At 27.8% G+C, this 25,714-nt stretch overlaps 1 protein-coding gene across 2 annotated transcripts in view; it reads left to right on the top strand.

Moving 5' to 3' along the window:
* Uvrag (UV-resistance associated gene) overlaps positions 1-25,714 on the top strand; it is a 33,139-nt gene that overhangs the window by 4,147 nt on the left and 3,278 nt on the right. Inside the window, exons 2-14 of one of the 2 annotated variants that reach the window (XM_067265512.1) lie at positions 2,262-2,485; positions 5,095-5,215; positions 8,511-8,545; positions 9,349-9,412; positions 10,866-10,963; positions 14,863-14,949; positions 15,033-15,130; positions 18,581-18,813; positions 21,785-21,957; positions 22,546-22,609; positions 23,927-24,092; positions 24,199-24,277; positions 24,352-24,443. In XM_067265512.1, coding sequence (XP_067121613.1) covers positions 2,420-2,485; positions 5,095-5,215; positions 8,511-8,545; positions 9,349-9,412; positions 10,866-10,963; positions 14,863-14,949; positions 15,033-15,130; positions 18,581-18,813; positions 21,785-21,957; positions 22,546-22,609; positions 23,927-24,092; positions 24,199-24,277; positions 24,352-24,443 — 1,376 coding nt within the window. In that variant the 5' untranslated portion in view covers positions 2,262-2,419. The remainder of the gene's footprint in view (positions 1-2,261; positions 2,486-5,094; positions 5,216-8,510; positions 8,546-9,348; positions 9,413-10,865; positions 10,964-14,862; positions 14,950-15,032; positions 15,131-18,580; positions 18,814-21,784; positions 21,958-22,545; positions 22,610-23,926; positions 24,093-24,198; positions 24,278-24,351; positions 24,444-25,714) is intronic. The other variant, XM_067265513.1, reaches the window with a different exon arrangement.

The following is a 25,714-nucleotide window of genomic DNA, read 5'->3' as shown; positions in this document are numbered from 1 at the left end:
TCAAGAAGTAAGAAATAACAAATTTAGACGACTGCAGTTTTATATGAAATAACGATTGTAGTCGCAGATTATTTTCAAAACAAAAATACAAAATTAGACAATAAATTTGTAATCTTTCATTAATATTATTTAAATATTGTAATGTGTAAACTTTGAACTTTCGCACTAGCATATTTAGTCAAAGAATTAAAAGAGAATATGAATATCTATTTTATAATAATACTAAAAAAAAACAATTACCAAGAACTTAAAATTGTGTGTATAAATTATGTAAAATATTAAGTTATAATTTGATTTTGTATTTAGTTTTTTAAAAATATTTTAATGTCGACATTTTGAATCTTCTGCAGATGAAATTTCTAATTCGGAAATATTTATGCGAGTAAAAGGTCGTTTAAAAAAATTTTAAAATATTTCACAGTTGTCTTTTATTTCCTGATAAACAATTATTTGTTAATTTGACTTTTATTTATTTATTTGCAGAGAATATTAAATATAAATTTGTGAAGTTTCTGATGTCAGTTTTATTTTTGAATATTTTTTGTAATGCTGATAATTTGATTAGTTAATAGGTTTTTTTATATTCTATTTTGAGTTATTACATATCTGCATTTTAAATTTTATCTGCTTATACAGTTGTACAACACGTAAACAAATCTTTGAAAAAAAAAAACTAATATTTCACATTGATTTTAAAATGAATTGTGTGTGTGAGAGATCATTATGCACAATTTTTATCATATAAACAGTGTATCCCGATTGAGACTGACACATTTTAAATCGCTCCCAAATTTCAGCGCATAAAGATAAATGCATTTAATGTGTTTTGTGTGTAAGAGCAATTTCATAAGTTTTTCCTAAAATTGAGTTGTTGTGCTATATGATCCTGGTATTATTCATCCAAACTTCCTCCTCTAAGAATAAGTGAAGTACAGGGTTTATGCTGGCACCAAAATCAGTGACTGCAATGAACTTTGTATATGCATATAGGATGCTGTTGGTTCTATGTCAAGGAATTGAATATTTAGTAGATATGAGAGGAGTACATATGGAGATTTTATAATTGTATAAAAAGTTTGTATAATTGTGTTTGTCTTCAAATTGTAAATCATAGTTCTGTTGTAGTTTATACTAATTTTACTTTCAAAATGTCACTCAATCGACACCCTGTACAACGAACGAGAGTGCATTTTTGCTCTTTTAGTTGTGTATATGTTGTCGGAAAAATCTCAAATAGCAGGATTTATTTCTATAGTTTAGCAAGAAACTAACTGAAAATTTTCTTGTGTAAAGAGACACAGTTTTAACCAACCAACTGAAGAATTGTAACTTACCAGATGTGATGGATGTGTTGTTTGATATGTTAGGTAATACGTTACACACTTTACTATGTTAAATAATAATTTTATAGTTAATAAATGAATATTTAAACTTTAATATATTAAGAATTTCAGCAAGTCAATTAATATATCATTAATTGATTCATTTAATCTTTCTCTTCCTCTAAAGCTCTGGAAGCAGAGATTGGAGGTTTGCTTAGCATAACTGGCAATGCATTTGCGTAGTAAGCAGGAGTTGCGGGTTTATGTCTCACTCCAGGTTGATCTTTCCTTCCGGAATATTCAAAATTGAAAGTTAATTTATATCTAATTATTTAACATGAGATGATTGCTTCATTGCCTGCTTCTAGCCAAATTGCTCTGAGTCTGATAATTACTTTTATTATATCCCAATAAATAAAAATCCAGTGGCTTATTTGATGATATGTCTTTTTATTGCTTAGCAAAATATCTGGTGTCACATTTAATTTGCTGTTAATTTTTGTTCAATGATTCTTGAATTATTGATTTTTATTTTATTAAAGATTATTAATAAACACATTATGTACAGTATATTTTAATTATCATTTTGAGTTTCAAAAACTTATTTGCTTAATTCAATTGACTATTCTAATGAACAATAATATGTAATTGAACTGCATATAAAGTTAATCAAGACCAATTTAAGGTCTTTATAATGTATTAATTTACTAAATATGATAGTAAAATCGCATGGTTATAAGCTCTTGATATTACAGATGCCTTAAAAAGAAATCTTCCCCCAAAGTAGAATTTAAATATGCATCCTGTTAATTGCAAAACAAAATTTTAATGAAAACCACTTTGTTTAATTTTAGAATTTATTGAAAATTAGTATTTTTACGATTGCGAAACATCTATTAACTTTAATAAAATACTTAAAAATATTTTTTTCTGTTTCAGGAAATGAATTTCAAAGAATTAAGAAAAAGACACAGAGACAATATCAAATCATCCGAAATGCAATTTTTATAATATAGATGTTCATATTCAGTGTTCGAATGTATTTTCCTATAGAAAGAATAATGTTATAATCATCTAATTACTTTCTGAAGAGAAACATGGGAACTGAATTTCATTTTGATACAAGAATTAGACGATGCTACGTTCCATTAATTACACAGCAAGTGAGTATTAGTGATTACTTGATTCAAAGTAATGACTAGAAATATATGTAGATGCTTTGTCTAGTGTGATTTGATTTGTTTTATATCAATTTATTGTCATATTCAATTCATTATTAAGGCTGTTATTCTTTTTAAAAATGGTGATATTTTGATATACTGCAAGTCTTTGTTTAATGTTTTCAATAGATTCTTGGAAATTTTGGTGTAAAGTGAAACATGTAACAAAACCAATTTTACCATAGACTGAATGATATTGAGTTGTTGCAAACCTACCGTACTTAATTCCCATCTTGTAGAATCAATTTATTTTTTATAAAGAAAATTTAGCAGCAATAAAATTGTAAATGATTACAACAGTACTTTCCTCAACAGTATAACAAAATGACGTTAAATTAAATGATGTTTAGTGAAGATTTGTTGTATTTGTATGTAATAACAATCCTTTAATATTTTTATTATGCATAGTTTATTAACCACGATGTTATTTCTTAAATTTAGAACCAATATATTATTTAAATTCACTTCAGTAATAATTTAAAAACTTTTGAATTATGATCAGTTAACAAATTATAAAAACTAACATTATAAGTAATGTTGTTTGTTGCATAGAATTTATCAATAATAAAAAATAGCTTAGTAGATGGACAGCTGGCCAATGTGGTTAAGGCATCCACCCTACTCTAGGGATTGGGGATCAAATCTAGATGATTGAAAACCCCTGGAATCTTTTGGGGATGGTTTGTTTTGAATTTGTCAGGTCCTCTTCCTCACCACCTGGCTGCCTCCAATCTGCAAACCCATGATAGGTATGAGTTAAAAGGTGTTTATGAGGTGGAGTGTCAACAAAGAAACTTAGTTGTCATAAAAATAAATTTTTTATTTAATTATCAAAATTTTTTCTTTAAATAAGTCAGTTCAATTTAAAAAGAAATCGAAATAACATAAACAACTCACCAACAACTGCTGTAAATCATTAGGCTATAATTTGGAATAAATAATTCTAAATTACAAATGAATCTGGCATTGTGGATGGCATCTAATAATACCAAATACTTTCGTAATTTAGAATTATTTATTCCAAATTATAGTTCAACGATTTACGGCAGGTGTTGGTGAGTTATTGCATTACATTGGGGTTTGTAGGGATGTTTATATGTATAAACAAACAATAATCAATGCCTGGATTAAATTAATCATAAATTTAACTGTTGGATTTTCAGTCTATTTTTAATTAAATTAATTACCAATCTTTAGAATAAATTTCATTAGCACGCTAGCATCTTAGGTTAAGATTAATGTTTATCAATTTACTTTGATGTAAATTTAACCCATATATGTAATGTCTGCATGCTGTACAGAAGCAATACCAGTTACATTACCAAGATTGCTGGTAGAATAACGGTTTCTAAATTAATTAAATTCAAAAGTTTCCAATAAATGATCATAACTTAAACTGGTATGCCAATCTACCTTTGGATTGCTACAAATTCAATCCAGATTGGATTGTGCAAAGGTAGCTGATGGAATATTCATCTGCCTTTCAGCTAAATTCCATAAATATTTTTTAAAATTAATGTGTGTTCAGAAAAATTAGACAATTTTTATAATTATGAAAATTACAAATGTACTCTCTTAAATTAACTTTAATTCTTATGTATATTTTTTCAAAAACTTTACAAAAACTTATAAATAAGAAATAAAAATGCTTTGACAAACTATTTACTTGCTAATAGAGTAATTATCAATTACCAATTCAGTAGTCTCGTTAACTATTTTTTCTGTATTGATGATAAAATCATTTATGGTTTAGAACTCCCTGCAGTGTGGAAGATTTTGAATTGTCAAATATTTTCTTTGTTTATTTGATAAATGCATCGAATTATGGCAATGGAAAATTTGTTAGCTTTTGTTTAATACTGGAGAATCTGTTAGATTTAGAGACAAAAAAGAATTTTATAAATATATTTACATTAATGAAATTTTTTACATTAATTTACTTAAAATTAAAAATGTATAAAGAAACAGAGAAAAACTTAATTGTGTTCAGTTTTAGTTTTGTTTAATTTGAAAATTAATTGTAAATTAATCTAAAAATATTTTAAAAATTCCTTTAGATTTCCCTATAAAGGTGCAAAATTAAATTCTTTTCAGCATTATTTAAAATCAAAAATACATTTTTCTTTGCTTTAAATAACACAAAATATTTGAAATTTTTTTGTTTAATAAATTAAATGAAAATATTTTAAATGATGGTTTTTATATTAGCGAGGTTGAAGTTTTAAACACGAAAACGTGTACGTCGGACGTTCAGCATTGCTTTCCTGTAAGCCTAGAAGTTTGACAATGGTGTTTGGAAAGTCGGTGGAATCATGCTCGACATTCCAAATGCCACTGTCAATCTTCTGGGCTTACAGGAAAGCAGCGCTGAACGTCCGACGTACACGTTTTCACGTTTAAAACTTTGGCCTCAACCTCGCTATTATCGAAACATCGATAAAGTTATTTCAATCATAAATTTACTGCTATTTTTAATATATAAAAATTATTAATCTATCCCTTTATAATTTAATTAAGTGCTGTTACAAATTATTATTATTTTTTTTTTCCAGCATCGTTTACATCACTTGCATAATATTGCTTTGAGAAATCTTTCACTACCCTCTCATACAGCTGACTGTGATTCAAAAACTGGGCTACATTTTACTCTACATGATAATTGTGTATCACCAGGTAATCAAATTTGATTAATTTTAATTAAATTAATTATAACTATCTGAATTACATTTTGTTTTTAGGTACAATTATTGATCACAAGGAGATAAAATATTCTTATCTTTGTGATCATGTGGTTTTTTGTGATAAAAACTTGATTATCTGATGGAAACTATTAAATTAAATCACAATTTTTAATGAAAAACACCATAAGATTACTGTCGAGACCCTAAACCCACTATATTTATAATCTAGAACAGAACAAACACACACGAATAATATAAAGTGATTTGTACCGTTATTAATTTCTGATGAAAAATTCTACAACTAAAAATAATTTTTGTAATTTATTTTTAAACTCTGTAATAAACTAAAATCAATAAAAGGAAGGTTGCAAAATATATTTTCAGAATTAACTTAACAATTTTATCAGATTCATCCATACACACAAAAATTGCTAATAGTAATAACAGTTTAATAGCAAATCAATAAAATAATAAAAATGTGGAAAAAATTAATTAAAGTAGGGTTTAATATTGTCTTGTTTAACTGTTATGTTAATATATAGTGTATATTTTCTTTCATATGAAGCTATATACTAAAATTATTTTCAATTTGTTAATTCATTAAGTGTAAGTTGTGTTTGATAAGGTCTTAAGTATTTAAAATATAAAATCACTAAAAATTCCCCTTAATGAGTAATCATGATATATGATTATATTTGTGAATCATCATTTTTTAAATTCAATATTTAGTTAGAAAGTTTAAAAGTTATAGTTTCTTCTATATTAAGCATGATTCATACAATTAATTTACAAATGGTTCTTTCTGCAAATGGATAATCTAATGCAGACAGTGTAAAGGACGATAAATAATTAGGAGTTTTCAGTTTCGTATTTTAATCTATTTACTCAAAATTTGTTTTAATTCACTATTTTTATAGAATAAACTTTTCGGTGCTAAATTTAAATAATCTTAAAATTGGATTCCGAAGCATGACTATTTTATTTTGATTATCAAGGATTGAACTAGGACATGATTTCTTGCACTGAATAATACAAATTTTAATTTCTTTTCTACTTTTTTGGAGGATTAAAGTTTGAATTTTGGATCATATTTTCAGTTTTTCTATTTTTGATTTGATATTATTTTCAGTAGATACTGTATAATCCAATTCACTGTATTGGATTATACTATAACTACTAAAAATATCAATAATAAATGTACTTATAACAGTGTTTTCTTTGGAATGTTTGGATAATTATTTTGTTACATATTAGTTGTAAGAAAATGTGAAGAACATTAGTAAAGAAATCTGTGGTGAACTTTTAAATTTGTTATTACAAAGAAATACTTTTAGTATTTACAAAGAAAGGTACTTTAAAAAGTACAGATATACTCACCTGATGCGTTCGGAAATATTACCTATTCCTAAAGATAGGAATATAATGCATAGAAGAACTTTTTGTTGAAAATTTTCTACTTAAACATAATAAATAAATAAATTCTAGTGTCATAAACTTTTAAATATTGCATCGATAAGAGAACTAAACATCATTCAATGAACTATTCTTTTCATATTCAAGGTATCCATATTTTAAATCTTAGTTTTAATTTGATTATTTTATTCAGTCAGTTATTTTTCTGTTATAAAGTTAAATTTGAAATTCAGTACTGAAATAACATTACTGTTGTTATCAGGTTATTAATCCATCATCCTTGTAACAGTTTCTGTAAATTGTCATCATGTGTGTTTAATTATTTAATTATTCTATTAAGAATAATTAAATAATTGAATAAGAATTATACAATAACAAGATGTATATTTTATACTGTTAAATTCACATTATAATAACAGTTTCTTTCTCTGCAAAGTGTTGTCTTCACATATGTAGCAGTTACAGACAATGATGAATAAAGTATTTGATTAATAAACAGTAAGATTTTAGTTATGAATGTTAAGAAAGTTAAAGTAAGTAAAGATTATTCTGTATTTATGCATAAATTTTGCATCTGATACTAGAAAAGTAGCTTTCTATTATTTTTCTTTTAGAAGTTTTAACTGAAATGCTGATATTTTCAAATATATTATCTTCAGCAGGACTAACAATCATCAATGAAGTACATGTTTTAAGTATTTTGATCTGTATGAATGCTAAGTTAGAATTGATATTAATTTTTGCTACATTATTATGTTGTTAATACCAAAGAGTTATATTTAATACTTTAGATATTTGTCATTTAAACATGGGAACAATGACATGTAACGTTTAAAATATATTTGATATTTAAATGCTTCATTAATAACTGATTGAGAATTTAAATCCATAGAATTGCAATAATCTGACAACCAGATACTAGCATCTGGTGATATGCCTCATTTATTCCAGTATCTTGGAAAGTTTTTAATTTGACTCAAAAATTTTTGAGTTAAAATTGAGTAAAGATAGTAGTATTGTATTGAAAAATATCAATTTATTGTCTGATTTTTGCTAAATGTGTTAACAATTAATTGATGATACATTTAGCAAATTTTAAATATTCTGTATTTATACAGAGATAACTCATAAGTAAATAGATACACTAAATTTCAACAGTATTAACTCCAAAATATACATTGCCGTATTTGAGAAGAGTCTTCTGCCAATATTCTCTGGTGGGCCAATGTCCATTGTTTACAGATGACATAGCTTCTCCTCATGCTGCTAAAAAGACCTGGAATTGGCTGGCAACACAAAACATCTGTAAGCTTTTGTGGGCCAGTCAGTCACCTGACATGAATCCCATCAAACACGTCTGAAATCTGCCAGATAGTACAGTGCAATGACTTTCACAAAAACCTGCTTTCTGTGGAGAGCTTTTAGATTGTTTGCATGCCAAATGGTTCAACATTCCACAAGCCAAGATATCAAGATAGCAGAACTCATTGTTTCCACATTTGACTGGATTGAGACTTTGTCCCCCCACTTGCTTTCTTCAACTAGGTTTTAATATGCATGTGTTATTTGTATCAAATAGAAACTGTGAGATAAGACTGTGTCTGAAAATAAAGGTGTCTACTTATGGGTTGTCTTTGTATGTATGTATTAATATACATACATACAGATACATTACATAACATGTAATGAATGAATTATTTGTTAGAATTTGTGGAATTTTCAAATATTTGGTTGAGATGCTAGTTAATTAGAAAATTATTAAATGAACATTTTTGAATTGTTAAGAGTCTGAGATCTTTTAGATTTTAAAAAGTATATGATTTATAACAAGATTATTTTCTACATATTTTATTAACATTAAATTTTTTTTCTAGCTTGTTATAAAAGTGAAGTAATTTATAATTCTCAGGTAAGTTGAATGTTAAATATTATTAATAATTAAGAGACTTCTAAAGTGGAAAACATTAAAATATACAAATAGACCACAGTTAATCAAGAAATTACTCTTGTATTTGAAACAGATAGATTAAAACAAGATGAAATATTTGTTTTCAATTATATTAGTTATTATATGCTTCATTGTTATCGTAAAAACACTTCCATCCATATCAATAATATAACTAATATTACATTAGTATAAAATGATAAAACATTTAAAGGAATTCGTGAAATATAAACAGGAAATACAGTTTCAAAGGTAAAATCATAATATATTATGATTTGAAGTTTGACTGTAATTTTTACTGTAAAATTATATTATGCTGTATTTTGTAAGTTTTAAATTATTATAAAATTAATTATTTAGATTAGAAGTGTTTTAGACTAGTGGTTCTCAAATTATGGTCCATGGACCACTGGTGGTCTGTATTGGGTAGCATTCACTGCTAACTGAAATACTTATTTTTCAAAAATGCAACTTTATGCTATTAGAGGAAAGAAAATTTTTATGTATCGCACAACTTTTATTTTAGTTTACTGGCTAGACAAAATGAATGACGCACATCTAAGGTGGTGATTACAGGATAAGAAGTGAAGGGAGCGTAGGTGATTCACGGTTCATCTGTGACTTGGTTTAAGTGGTCCACAGATCAAATAATTTTGTGAATCATTGCTTTAGATTACGATTTGAATGTATTTAATGTTGGATAGGATAAAATAATTTTTTAAATATGATGGTTTTTAAAATTTATAGTAGATATTCTCTTAATTCAGAATCCATCTTGGAAGAGTTTTGAAGTATCTAGTTTTCCAGACAATGTGAATAAAACTATATCTTGTATCCTTTAAACAAAAATATTGATATGAGTACATTATTATCAAATCATATTGATCTATTTTGTTAAAAATATAGTGAAACTTAAAATTATTTTTTCTAATATTTTATAATAGTAGTAGTAGTAGTAATTAATAATTTTCTGAAGTTTTATTCTATAGATTTTGCAATCTGTAGAGTAAAACTACAAAAAATTAAAATCTGTAAAGATTTTAAATATCTAGATCATATAAATTATCTTTTGATGATATGATTAATTTCAGTTTCAGATCCAGAGAGACCAAAGAGAAGACTAACTCAAAAATATTTGTATACCGTATTTTACGGACTATAAGATGCACTTTTTTCTTCGAAAAATTGCTTCCAAAATTCGGGTGCGTCTTATAGTCCGTAAAATACGGTAATTATAAGTTTGTTTTATTAGCATGTGCAAGTCAGTTGTATTGTGGATTGCCCAATAAACCAAATTTGCCAATGTTTTTTAAAAATATGGTTTTTAAGTTTTCAAACAAATTTTTAATTTTTTTTTTTTTTTTTTGTCAATGAGAAGGGCTTAAGCATCTGTGGATATGCTCCTGATTACATACAAATTTATCCATATATTATTTTCAGTATACTATGACTAACACACGCTCACACACATGCACTACAGAACATATATTTAATAGTGTATTCAATATTGAAATTATATCCTATATCGTTTACTAATGTTATAATTCTTTATTGTCATGTAAGAACTTAAATATTCATATTTTTACAAAAAGAAAGGATAAATTACACACAGAGATAAAATTAATTTGTAATGTGTTCAGGAACAGATTAAAAATATCTCCTTTTTGAATTACTAGAGTTAAGCAAACAAAAACAAAACCTTTAAATACCAGTAACATTACTTTAACAAAAAGTAATGTTACTGGTATTTAAAGGTTTTGTTTTTATTTTTCAGGAACAGCTTTGTCAAATTAATAAACCCATCTATAGAGTTGTGAGTACTCAATAGGTTTTATAACATCATACATAAATTTTTAAATGTTGATTAGTCAAAGAAGTAACCTTAGTATGAAAAGTAAATGCTTTTTGGACCTTTAACATTCCATTTAAATAAATAATTGAACTCCTCAAAGTTTTTAGGCATTATTATTATTATTTTTTTTTTGTACAGTTTAAAAAATGGACAGTTAGATAAAATTATAAATTCTTATATATGTAAATATATGCTTTTGTAATTTCTGAAAAAAATCTCGATAAATTTTTATAATTATTTATCATTTTGATTTTTTTACTAATACACACTTCTGGAAATGTGTATTAGTAAAAAAATCAAATTGTATGAATCATTAAATAACATTTATATGCCATTCTTAATTGTAATACAAATTCATTATAATCATTTCAGTTGTGATAGTTATGATATTTAAATTTTACTAATGAATTATTTATCTTAATTGAATATAAGATATAACAGTCAAAGTTTGGTATCATAAGAATGATGAAGTCTTCTGTTTAACTGAATGGACTGTGCATTTCAGTGGTTTATCATATATTGGGGAACAAGTATGTACTTTTTTAAAACTATAAATAAATATAAGATAAATTTGAATTTATCTGATTAAATTATAATATATTAAACATCATCACTGAACCGATATATTAAAGCTAAACGCCAACCAAATGCCGAAATTCTATCGGGCTAGTATAAGGCAAATTACTAAATAAATTACTATTATTTATTTTAATTAATTAATTAAAAATTATAATTATTAATGTTAATACAAGATGGCGCCTAACGCTTCCCTCTAGAGTCAAATTGCTTACGTAATTTATTTAGTAATTAGCCTTATACTAGCCCGATAGAATTTCGGCATTTTGTTGGTGTTAAATTATAATAGTCGATGATTACAATATGATTATTATATTGTCAATTAAAATTTATCTGCTTTTGTTATATTCTTATAAATAAATAACAACTAGGATCACATTCATTGTTTTTAATGTCTGCAAATTGAACTGAGTGGGATTTATGCTTAAATCTAGACTTTTTTTAGCGTTTCAAAATAGATGTAATATCTGATTTGGTGGCTGCTTTTGGAAACTCTATTCCTTTCAAACTTCTTTGGAAGGACTTAATTCAGTTTTTGAGCAATTCAATGTTGTCAGTCAGTGATGTTTATGAATATACCAATGAATATAGAACTGTTAAGCTGGAGTTCAATCAAAGCTAAATGATTTTCGTAATGAATTGGGCTATTTTCTGCTATGATTAATGATTAAATTCTAAATTTGGTACTAGTGGTAGATGTTAAGCTCCATCTCTTATTAAATTTAATAATTATAATTAAATTATTTATTAAACAATTTAATTAGGTTTGAATTAGTTAATTTAATTAGATAGATGTTAATTTAAATTATTAAACTAGTACCAAATTGTTTGGCTTTAATAACATCAAGCTTTGAGATGTTTATACTTTATATGCTGGAGTTTAGACTCAATTGTCACATTAAATTGTTTAAAAACTTGAGGAATGTCAAGACAAAATTGAATGGTGTGTGTGTTCGTTCTTGTAAACAGAACTTGAACTGCTGTGTGCACTTTGTAAGCACACAGCAGTTCAATATTCCAGCTTAAATCTATGGCAGATTTTCCTTTGGTAGTCCTCAAGGACATGATCTGATTAGGATTCCAAATAGCCTACAACATTCAGATCTGGACTTGACATTCAAGTAGTTTCAGTGGAGTTTATTTAAATCCAATGACATTTGAGTATAAAGAAATGAGCTTTATTCATTATGCACACTCAGCCCAAGAATTTTTTAACATTGACATTTCTACAGTGAATTTAAAATTAAGTCTGGATTGTGTATACATGTCATAGCTACATGTATACACAATCCCAATTCTGAAATTTGCCAATTCAAGAAGCTATTTCTGGAAGTTCTGACATTTGTTTCCAAATCTGTCTAGTTTTTTTGGTCACTTTTTGAGTGCTACCCTGATTTCTGCAGATGTTGAAATGGGTTTATATTTCAGAATCTGTCTAATGAAACTATGCATTTTGTATAATTTGCAATGGCTTATTAGCTACATGGCATAAATCAAAACAGCTGAATATTTCCACACTTCTGTAAATTATAACATGCAGATTCCTGAATAAACTTGTTATCAATAGGAATTTTCACATTTTAGTTTTTAAAAGTTTTTGGCTTGTTTTTACCCTGCTGGCACTACAGTCTTTTTTCATATTTGTGTAGGTTTGGCCAGACCCACAATAGTAATGACTGAATGGTTGAGGGACAGGGCTCGACATATCTTGAACTTACTTTCCTCAATAAATTTCTGGAGTTGCTTATCTAGATTTAATCCTGAATCTAAAGTGTTAGGCTGACACCTTGATCACTTTTGCCATCCAGCTGTCACATCTCAGACATTTAAATTATGTGGTCTATTTATAGCTTAAGAAAATAAGTTGTTATACATTATACAGAATGCCTAGTTTTGTGAGACAGATGTATTCATCTGCTTTAACATTTGCAGGAATAAGATTAGCATTTCAAGAGGTGATCAGAAAAACTAGACAAATTCTGAAACAGATGTTATTACAGGTTGTACTAGAGCTTCAAGAAATGGCTATGCATTTCTTGAATTGGCAAATTTCAGCATGTAGATGTGACATGCATCCAATCCAATCATAATTTTAAATTTACTGTAGATAGCAATGGCAACAATTTAACTTTTATGGATATAAATTACAGATAAAGATATCACTGAAAGATCTATAACATATTAACTTTAATCTAAATATATGTTACCGGTTCAAACACTTATATTCTAGGAATTATCACATCCACAGACTGTAATTACTAGTTAATCAACAACTTTATTTTAAATATAGTATGGTTGCTGTTTATTCAATTTCTATGTATGGATATGCATTTGTACATGAACCTGAAATGCATTTGTAGTTCAATTTTTGAAATAAAGCTGTAGTTTTCTGACCAGAAAGCTGTGAGATCGTCTACCAAGAAAAATTTTTGGATTAGAAGGACATAGGAACTTTATTTTACTCAAGTGAGAAAAATAAAATTGACATATTGAGATTAAAGAAGTGGAATAGAAGCAAAAGATAAATTATATTAACTTTGCACTAGATGATTACTAAGCTGATGTCATGAGACTCTTCTATGGTAAATGAATGGTCTTCTATGGTGTTTTTTTTTTTTTTTGTTTTTTCTATTGCCTATTTTTAAAATTAGCCTTACCTTGTTAGGAAATATAGGTAAATTGATTACAGTAGATCTGTTTTACACTTTGACTTTAATATCTGTGAAAGATCAAGCACGACATCAGCATGGAGAGAGAGTAAAAACTGGGGAAATATTTGACAGGTAGGAGGTAGGTAGTCATAAAGGACTTAAAATTAGTGACATCATATTTGAATGATCCCATTAGCAAAAACAAATTGGAAAAGAACAAAAATTAGAACAAACAAACTTTTGGAATGCATACACTTCAAAACAAATACAAAATTTGAGTATTTGAAATGTGCTCCAGACACATGAAATTCAAATGAGATACAAATTAAATTCATTAAATATTAGAAATGAATAATTTTAAACATTAGCAAAAATTGAATAATTAACAAAACACCCCTTCCCTTCCTGGAGGATTTATATATTTTCAGTGTGTTTCATACTCTTAACTGAAACAATGTGTGTGTTGGATAAGTTGCTTCTCTCGTAACTTGACATAAATATCTACTTCTAACACAACATAGTCAATATAGTTCTCTTGTTTACCTTTTTTGATTGTATACTTGTTCTCTGACCTTCACTCATAAAGATTATGATGTAGAGTCAGTGTATTTGAGGTTTTATCCAAATTGGATGTCTAACTGGCACCCTATAAATTCCCAGAATTTGCAATATATCCAAGTGGCTCTTATCAGTTCTGAACAACAAGAAAACCATGGAGTTTCTTCTGTATGTGATCCAGGCACCTGTGATCCTAGTCATTATCTCATATAAATACTAAATTTTTGTTATAAGTTCTGTCTATGGTCTCTGTATCCTCTTGGATTGCCACTGCTGAACATTTTTTCCTTTATTGTAATATTTGTTGATGACACCCTGAATTAAACAGTTTATATAAATATGTTGCCTTGCTACACTTCAGAAGCATGGCAATACTTAGAAACCAGCTTAAAATTTCCATCTTCTCATGAATTAAAACATATTGATTAATTACTTGACATTGTACACCCTATAAATCTATATGTAATTTTTGTTTGAAGTTTTATTTTTAATTCTTACTATAATAATGTCTGATGTATATATTCACTATATTGTAATAAATCAGGTATATCTTTATTCAGTGTTAATTTGTATTTTATATATACATTATCGATTACAGAATTAAATATCATTAATTTTAGATTATATATGAATTTATATTACAGATTCCCAAAGAAGGGAAAAACTTTAAATCAAATACATTACTGTTTGGAATGCTAGAAGGATATTATGGGAGTAGAGATAGTTTTCAGGTAATTTTTATAATGAATTTTTTCAAATAAGTTAAAAAAAAAATGAAAACTTTATATACTGGTTTATTCAAAACATTATTTAGCATTGGCAAGATGAAGAAAAATGGGAAAATCCAGGATATTATATGGAAGTAGATCCTTCTATTGTTCATACATCCTATTCAGTAAATACTTTAAGAAGGTAAATAATAAATCTTATTTCTCCTTTTGTTTAGCAAATCGAAAAACTTTTAGATACTGATGAAAAAAAAATCCTTAATTATATTTACAATAAAGGATTCATTCAAAAATATATGTAGTTATTACAGTTTAATAATTTGGATCAATAAAGGTCCTATCTGCCAATAGAACTCAGTTGGGGCCTGCAAGTTTGTCCTTTCTCTGAGCCAATAAATGAACTTGCTGTGGGTATTCAAACCACATTGCTAGGATTTACCAGTAGACTCAGCAGTGATAATTTTGAATGCTGCATTCTAACATTTTGCAGTAAGTAATTAGTAGAAACTGTTATTAAACATGATGCTTATCTAACAAAATTAGAAATAACATGTTCATTATGTTTTATTAATCAAACTGTCCACTTAAAAACATGTTCGGATTAAATCAAAAAAGAGAAACTGAAAAGAATATATCCAAACATAAAGCAATGTTAAAGGGCAAGTTATAACTCCTGAACCTCAATGACATTTTGTAATTTACAAACTATTTCCTACTTGTTGGAAATTTTATGTTCAACATGATATAGAAAACAATCTGATCATCATCACATAATGCATTTTTGTTGATGCTGTTGATACTCATTATAGATGCCAAGCATGGCACATATCTGCCTGATCTTGACATAGTTTAGGAGATAGGTTTGATGGTCTTGCAAAGAATCCCTTGGCATTCGTAGATTGATTAGCTACTTTGGTCAGTTGTGATTTTGAAGATGGCAGGAACATGCATACCCACAACAATCTCAGTCTGACATTTTAAAAATGTACAAATGTCCCTCTTGGTTTTTAAAGTTCACCATATTGGAAGAATATAAAAAAATATTGTAACTAACCAGAGGCCTGCTTGTATGACCTAATCAAGAGGTTATAATTATCAGTTTTATGGTGTATTGGAAATGTTCACCAGTTTTTGAAGTATGCTCTTTGTCCAATCTATGGTTAATTCTCTGAACAGTTGCATAGCATCATGATGATGCCAAATTGGGCAGAATCATATGACTGGACATATTCAGACAAGTGTGGGGAATTACCTTGAAATAATGAAGTGATCAAGTCAGTTGTTGAAAGACAGTATTAAAATCGTTCCTTTCAATAAAAGAATGATTGACAGGAATTTAGAATAGCATATTAATACCAAATTTTGTGTAAAGTTAGGCAGAAGTGCAAGTGAGACTGCAGACATGTTAAAAGTGATTTATGATGATAGCATGAAGAGAGTTCTTGGAATGAGTTGATTTGAAAAACAATGTAATAACTGGGTAACCAAAAACTCAAACAATATTGCACACTTTCTGCATTTTCAATTTAGTTTGATGTAAATTTACAGCTGAAGAACTAAGTTTAAACATGTTAAAATCTTCCTCACTGTTTCCAGGATTTGAGAATGAAAAATTTGAGCAAAAGTGAATTTTGAGTGAGGAACAAAAGCAGTGACAAGTTGGTATTTCATCTGATCCATCTTCATAATTGGATGCTTTTAACAGAAGTATGATGAAATTTGGTGCTTTTAGTATACCCTGAAACAAAATGCCAAAGCATGCAATGGAAAACAGCATCTTTAAGAGCAAGAGAGGTGAAAATGTCATCGCCATAAGTCAAGACAATGCCTATGTTTGTGCTGTTACTATCAAAAAGATATTTCAATTTAACTAACATTACTCTATTTAGAAATAATAATAAGGTTGATGTTCATCTTTAATGAGACCTGAATTTTGGGCTAACAGTTGGATCTTGCATTGTGATAATGCCTCATTATTGATGAAATAGCTATCTGCAAGTTTTTGGCTAAAAAATAAATTAGAAAATTTAAGCATTTTCTCTCTTTGCCAGACCTTGCCCCTTTTAAGTTTTGACTGATATCTGCACAAGGAAGTTATTTTGAATATTATAATAGCTGCTAGTATGTAAGTAAATGTAATTTTTACATGTACATTCCATGAATTAAATTATTATAACATATATTCTTTAGGGATATTTCTCTTCTAATCATTGTCAGAGGAAGTAAGAGTAATTGTTATATTTATGAACTAGGGAGAGAGATTCTTAATCTATATATATATAATCGAGACGAGTTGATAATAATAATAATCAGCTCGGAGCCCAAACAATTAGGAGTTGGAAGTTGAAATTTGGTACACAGTTAGGGTACGTCACAAGAACGCACACTAAGAAGGGATTTTTCGAAATTCCTCCCCACGGGGGAGAGGGACTGGATTAAGGCTTAACACTTCCATCAACAATAGATGTGTTACATAACAATGGAAGCGTTAAATGACAATGAAAGTGTTACGTAACAATGGAATTGTTAAGAGAAAGCGATGTGCAAGACGCAGGTGCAGTTTTTTTCGTTTTTGTGGGAAATCGAACATATTTTTAGACCCATCTAAAAATTCTCTAATTAGTCTGGAAACAAAGGGACCCAATTCTTGCATTCTGTGAAAACGGGTAAGGTAATATTTTTAATCTTCGTATCGGTAATCTTCGGTATCGTTACTTTTGCCCGAGCAACGCCGGGCCCACCCGCTAGTAGATTAATATTTGAGTTTAGCATAACTTTCAGTTAATACGATACAACTTTTACAAACTTTTTTGAGTTGAAATTTGAAAATTAATTTGTTTTTTTCAAGTCAGAATTGATTTAAAAATCTGTCAGAAATTAATAAAAATGATCCAGAAAATTTGCAGCATATAAGTAATTTATAAGTGAAAATTTTTAATACTTTGATTTAATTTTGAAAGCAGCAGTAGTAATTAAATTTTGACTATTTAAGACAGAGAATAATTGAAGTTTCAAAATTGTGAAGCGAGTTATTTTAAATTGTTTAAAGAGCTTGAAAGTTTATTTGAAGTTTAAGCTTCTCAAGCAGTTCTGAAGATTTTATGTAATTTGGATATGTTGTTGTTATTGTAAAGTTACATGTAGGCAGTTATATAGAAGTATTGTGGCACCCTGATTGTAAACCCTGGGTTAAGCTATCAGCCTGTTGCTTTGGGGTCTCAGAATAAATATAGACAGATAAAAAATGCCCCCGGGAATTTTTCAGGTGATGGTCCATTCGGATATTTCGGGTCCCATCCCTCACCACAGTTGTGGACCCGGCCAAGCCCATGATGGGCTTGATTAAAAAGTCTCTTACAGCCTACAGAGCAGAAAGATTTAAAAAAAAAAAAAACAGTTAAATTTTGATATTGCAAATGGATATATCAGATAAAAATGCAGGAAATATTAAACATAACTACTAAAAAATATTTGTAGCTAATTGTCAATATTTTCTTAAAATTTACATTTTTATATTTTGAGATTAATTAATTATCAAATTCTAAGTTTAAAAGTCATATTTTGACTATCATTGAACTTGGATACTTTATTATATCATTTACATCCATTTTGAACTTTCTATATTTTTCATTAGAATCAGGACAGTCGAAAGAGCTATCGTTCAGACCCAAGCTTCGGTACAAAGGATTCGAGCCAAGATTGAAGAAAGATTAAAAAGTACAGGAAATTTACAGCTTCTGCAGTCAGAAATAGAATTATTAAAATTGAAAATAAGTATGCTACGAGCAGAACTTTGTACGCAGTGCAAGAGGATCGAGAAGCTTCGGCAGCAGAAAAGAAATCTGGATCAGCTTGGAGAAGGAAAACGTAAATTTTTTTAACATGAAATATTGATTAAAAATTAGATTATAAAACATTTTAACAAAATAACTAACTAAAAAACACATTTTTGATGAAACTAAAAATGTTTACTAAATTATTTATTTATATAAACTGATAAGTGTCAAATTTTAATGAATTAAAAAGTTGTTTATAAAATTTCATATAAATTAACAATATGATTTGTATTTACAAAATAATGATTTTGAATACTTTTATTAATATTTATGATAGTTATTTACAGGGACTGGATTTATTCACACATTTTAAATTGTAATTAATGCTCATACATAGGCGCACAAAATTGCCAGATATATGCACAGCTACATGCATGTTAAAATACCTGAAGAATGAATTAGACATGTAAAAGTACCAATAATATACACAAATTTGTAGGTTGAAATGCATTTATTCTTCTGTCTGTGAAAAATCTTACTAATGTCTATTACATCACATGTTTTAGGTAGGAAGGTATGTGTGACAATAGGTAACAAGGGATTTGAAAATGACTACTATTCTGACATCATAAAACATGAATTAGAGTAATGTTTCATATAGTAGTGTGCAAACAAGTCAATTATGAATAAAATTACATGCTCAATAAAATTTTATAACTTTCTATGCTATCTAATCAATCAATCATTGAATTTATTGCTATATACAAACATTCTTTACAAGATGCTTGAGGATAACTGGGTTAACTTAGTTAATCTTCTCCTGTAGTTTTGTCAGTGGTTTAAGGTAGTCATTATATTTTTGTTTATAGTCCTGTAAAAGTGATGAGAAATGAATAAATGCTCTTATTAAGTTATTAATTAATGGTAGATTTAATGTCAAAGTTGATAGTGATGTTTTGTTTCTAATTCATGTCATAAACTCTACTACAGTAAGTAGAACTTTCCTGTGGCTGTTTTGATGCTTCATATTGCACTGATGGAAGCACTTTTCAACACTGAAACCATTTTTTAACGGGATATGATTTGTGGCATATATTACAATAAAGAATTTTTCCACATTTATAAATGTGTAGGATCCAAGCTCCTGTATGTATTTTCTTATCAGTTCAGTGTAAGTTTTTGCTATTGTACCCATATTGTTGGTTGAACAGAACTCTATATAATAGAACTTTTTCTTTGCATGCCGTGTGTGTGAAAGTTTGATTACTTTACTGGCAAGAAGTGATATGCTTTTTATTTAATTAAGTATTATATTTGCGATTTTTTTTGAAGATGTTAAATTGGACATTATTAAATTAATAAATGTAACATTTACAGTAACTTTAGTCCAACTAACTCAAAGGATTTTGAGAATATGAAAAATGAGAGATTTCTGTGGCAACCAAAACGTGGCTACTTGTAGGACTTTAAAAGAATACAAGTTAGATGGTTCAAATTTAAGACATTTGAAATTTGCAACCACATTTGTGATTAGACGGCAGGGTGATAAATCTCATGTTAATTGTACATGCTCAATAAAGATTCAATGTATAGATAGCAGAAACAGTAGTATTGTAATCACGCAACAAGTTTATAAACTACTTGTTTAGTTCTGAAAATGGTGACATCTGCAAAATATGCAATAAAAATCATAAATGCATGTTACATGCATTATCAGATAACTTTAATTTGTCTTGGACTCAAATCATGCTTATGTCGAGGTTTTAACATAGTATTTAACAAAACAAAATGCACTCACGCAAATCCATCCCTTAATTGTTGCGCAGTTTATATTTTTACTTCTATAGAATTTTATTAGCACATTTATAATAAATTTTTAAACTAAATAAAACATCAAATCTTTGTTTTTTAAAAAATGAGTAACAATTTTAAAGAGTTTGGGAGTCAGTAATTTATTATACACAGTATCAAACTTTTTCAGGTCTTAATCTGTGAGACTTCTCAAATAAAACTTGATGTAAATCTGTTTTACTTGAATAAAATTACAAATACTTTAGATTGTTAAATCTAAGTTAACAATTTACAGAAATTTTATTTTACAAAATACTTGCCATTCACACCTAGAAAGTTCATACAATGATTGTTGTAAAATGTTGGAATTTCTTAATATTATTGTTTTGGAAATTTACCCGAATTTTTGAGAAGTTCTATATATAACAGCATTTTAATTTACAATTTTATTCATAAAAATGATGATTTCCTTTTTAAATTCTGGAAATCTGTATAACTTTGTAGAAATTTCTCTGACTTGTTCTGTTTCTGATTCACTGGAATTTATATTTCAATAATTTCTTATTAATTCTGAGAAATATTGAAATCCTTGTGAATAAGAAAGTCTTAAAACCAACAGATTGCATATAATTTTACAAAACAAACTGAAAAAATAATTAATTTTTGTTGCTTATCGTTAAAATAATAAAGAGCTGATTTTATTAATGGCATGTTTACGGTTTATCATTTTAATGAATTGCTGTTTGAGATAAGAATCTGAATATGTTTTACTATAATATAATAAAGCAGGGGTGGCCAACTTTTGTGCACATAAGATCTACTTTTTATCGTAAAAATGTATCGCGATCGACTCGTTGTCATAGGCATAGTCTAAGTGGGGAGGGGAAAGTGTGAATGAAATACATACTATGTTTATACACTGTTTCAGTACGAAGTGCACTCACTGCTTATGAGTCGAGTCATAACTGCGTGCATACAGTTGCGTTTGGTTACAAATATAATACATTAAGTCAAGACATCGCTAGCGATCGACCAAAATTGGCTTGGCGATCGACTTGTTGGCCACCCCTGTAATAAAGGATCAAAACATTTATTTCTATAATTATAAGTCACACTTTGTTATTGAATTATACATTTTTCAGAACTGCTTTAACCCACTTTTAGATCTGAACACAAAAAATTAGAATATAATAAAATTTTAAAGAGAAGAAGAATCACTTAAGAATCAAAATTGTTATGTTATAATATAATAATTGTTTAACTTATTTCAGGTTCAGATTTATTAGACAGACTTCAGCAATTACAAAAAGATAAGGAAAAATTAATAGAAATGCAAAAATATCATACCGAATCCAGAGAGAATCTTTTAAAAACAAATGCAAAACTTTTATTCCGTCAAAAACAACTAATATCCGAATTATCCGACATATATCCAATGGTGCAAGTAAGTAATGTTTTTATTTAGAAAACATTTGATAGTTAATTTTATCTTGTAGAATAATAATAATTTATAAATTTTAATTTCTTAATAATCCTTACATAGTGAATTTTCACAATTAAATTTTTCTATTTTAAATAAACATTGTTTGAATAGTAGAAAAATGTCTGCTTCAGTAACAGTAAAAGATTCACCTTGAATATATTCCATTTGAAAAAGTATAATTTAAAAGAAACATATTGTACATCAGTAAATGATTCCTTAGGTTTAAATCTGTCAAAAATAAAAGTTAAAGAGCAGTATTAATTTATCATTTTTAATTCTTTTGAAATAACTCATCCTCGTTACTATAAAGAGCTTGTGAGATTTTATTCAAAGCAGGAAAAAATTTTTATACAGAGCTATAGTAAAATACTTTCATCTTGTTACAATAAAGTATTTTAGTTATAAAACTATATTTTTTCAGGTTTGATATATTCATTTTGATGGAAATAAAAATTGCATTTATTTGTGGTAGTCTTTTGCAATGATGATAAAATTTTTGACATTAATAAACTGAATTTATATATTGAAATATTTAAATTTTATTTTCAGTTTCCTGACAAAAAGAGTTTTAGTATATGTGGTGTTTTTTTACCTGACTCTGAAGATTTTGCAGGTATCCATTGTTGTTGGTATATATTTTTTTTATTTTTGTAAGTGTGTTTCTATGGCACTTAAATACTAAGCCACCAAATCTATTAATAAATGGTACCAATATCGTACACTCGAAGATTGTAATAAGTTCAAATCAGAGTACAGATAAAATTTATTAGATTATTTATTAAAATAAAAGCTTTATTTATTCAACATGATGAAATGTGATATTTACATGATACTAGGCTTTACTTGAATATTTTCTTTAGTATATTTTTCTTACACTTAAGTTTCATTTGTTTAGCTAGAAAGCTAAGGTAATGAAGGTATTTGGCCTGCTGCCAGAGTACCTTTCTTGCCTCAGACTTTACCATACTGACCCAGAATGGTAAAACCTGCCATTCTGGATGACCTAGGTCAAAATTTCTGGGAATTTTCCATGTTATGGATGTTGGGTCACATCCTTCACAATTTTACCATTTCCATTGTGGGCCTGGCTAAACCCATGACAGGTATGAGTAAAAAGGACCTCTTGGGCTCACCAGTGGCCAAGTGGTTCCTTTCCCTGAATGCTGGTAGTTCAGTTGTGGGTTCACATCTCGCCAGGATGGGATGGCCATGTAGAGTTTTTCAGGTTTTCTCCTCATCTCTAACACCTAAATAGGGGCCAGTTATCCTTAAAAGACCTCCCAGAAGGCATTTCCCCTAGGCAAATTGCCCAAGTGTTGCATTGCCATAATTAACGAAAAAAACACAAAAAGAACCTCTTAGTACCACAAGGCATAATAAGTTAAAATAATGGACAAATATTTATTAAACTTATCCCTCTAAGTTAGCGTATTCAGTTATCCTTCTTATCAGACAGTTTGTTAAATGTGAAACATTTTGTTTGCATTTGATATAAATTTTCATATTCTTCAGTTTGTAATCAATAATAAACATGCTGTAATTAATGATGATATGCCCTATTTTTTTTTTGTTTACTTTTGTATGCATTAATTCAAAATAAAATTCATAATTAAACCTGTTATTTTAATTGAAAATTTTTATATAATATAGTTATGAGACTTGGAAAAAAATGGCTTTAAACAGGAAAATAGCCAAGACTTTAAACCTGTTATTATATAAGATTAAGTTTTTGCATTTTTCTAACAATCTGGGAATTACTTTTAATTAAAATTTGATATATTTTAAATTTATTTAAGTCCCTTAATTTTAGACCATTTACCAACCTGTGCATAAATAGAATTTTAAAATATTTTGAGCTATTTTTATACAAAATTACAATTAATATTTGTTGTTTATGATATCTTTAATACAGATAAAAATTTATTTTTAGGGAGAGATGAAAAAATGTTATCCGTGGCATTAGGATACGTATGTCATATTATTTCAATGATGTCGCATTTTTTAAACGTGCCTCTTCGATATCCCGTACATCATTTCGGTTCACGTTCCACTATTATCGACCATATAACTGATAAAATATCAATTAAAGAGAGAGAGTAAGATTTTTATAATAATAATAATAATAATAATAATAATAATAATTGTGTAATAATTATAAATTTTATAATGCAGATGAATTTATAATTTGAGTTATATTTGCAGATTTCCCTTGTATGCAAAAGGCAAATCGCAGATGCATTTCAAATATGGTGTATATCTTTTAAATAAAAACATTGCGCAAGTATGAATGACTTAATTATTATTTGATACATTTTAATTCTATTGTTGTTTTAATTAATTGAAATTATTTTCTAGCTTCGACACTATTTTAATCTAAGCACTCAAGATTTGAGAGCCACCCTTCCTAATCTTCACAGTCTTATTGAACTTAAATTAAATGTTCACAGGTATTTATTTCAGTTAAAAGTAACATAAGTTTTTTATTTATTTCTTCTTTATATTTTAAAGATAGTTTGTATCGAATTTGTGTTAAGACATTTATTGTCCGAAATTCAATAAAGTAGATCCTCGATTTAATGGCGTAATTGGGGAAGAGATGTCCGCCATTGCGAAAATTTGTTAAATCAAATGTGCTTTAAAAATGTATAATAATAAACTTAAATGTACACAAGATATGTTAAAATCTTGTTATAATGTGTAAATATGAATAAAATAGTAATACATAATACATTCAAAAAGTTTGCAGAATACGTTTGCTTGTAAGTGGAGTTGAGAGCAACTCGGACTTTTCTAAATTCTTGCTGACTAGCGAGTCACAGTGCATGAGATGTTGCAAACCAATTATGTTGTTACTATGTTAATGCATGCATTTCACGACATGGTGAAAGTGAGATTTCAGAGTATGGTTTAACCAAAAAATGTCCAGTATGAAATAAAAAATAAACGTCAAATTTTGTGTCCTTTTGAAGGAGATACCCCCAACAAACTCGGGAAATATTATCTGCAGCTTACAGGTTCAATCTCTTTCCCTGCACAGAAACATGCACAAAAGGCTGAAAATTTGTCAATGCACACAAGATGATTGCCACTGAAAAGTATATATATATATAATCAATAAAAAATACGATTAAAAATCTTTTCTGCAAAGTTTTTGAATGTATCACACATAATATACATTAAGTAATTTATACCAACCAACAGACTGATTCAATCTTTTAGCACATTGCACTTGCAAATAAAGAAGGTTTTAAAGTTTTCCTGTAGGATCATCTTTTAGTCCATTAAATCAAGGGTCTACCATACTATAATAACTAAAACAAATCAAACATTTTTTAAAAACATATATAAATAACGAGCCTAAAATGTGCAAGATGTGTCAAAATGTCTGTGTTAGGTATCGTGTGAAAGTCTACACACACATGTCAAAGCTAACTAATTAGAATTATTCAGAATTTCTAAATTTCAATAAAACAGATTACAAATATATATAGACGATGCCTTTTGTGGGGTAATTGTTACGCAAATAAATTACCGTATATCTCGGCAGATAAGACGATAGTTGAATCATAAAAAAGGGCCCCCAAAATCCGGGGTCGTCTTAGAGGACAGATACAAAATAATTAGATTGAAATTTATATAAGTTAAAACCATTATAAAAAAACTGACAAACTGTAATTATTTACTAGTAGAGAGTAGGGTATGTGCACAAAATAGAATA

This window comes from Centruroides vittatus, unplaced genomic scaffold, assembly GCF_030686945.1.
Source record: "Centruroides vittatus isolate TY-2023 unplaced genomic scaffold, ASM3068694v2 contig_2273, whole genome shotgun sequence".
Taxonomy (NCBI): domain Eukaryota; kingdom Metazoa; phylum Arthropoda; class Arachnida; order Scorpiones; family Buthidae; genus Centruroides; species Centruroides vittatus.
Note: the sequence above shows the minus strand (reverse complement) of the source record. Positions and strands in the feature narration are given on the sequence as shown.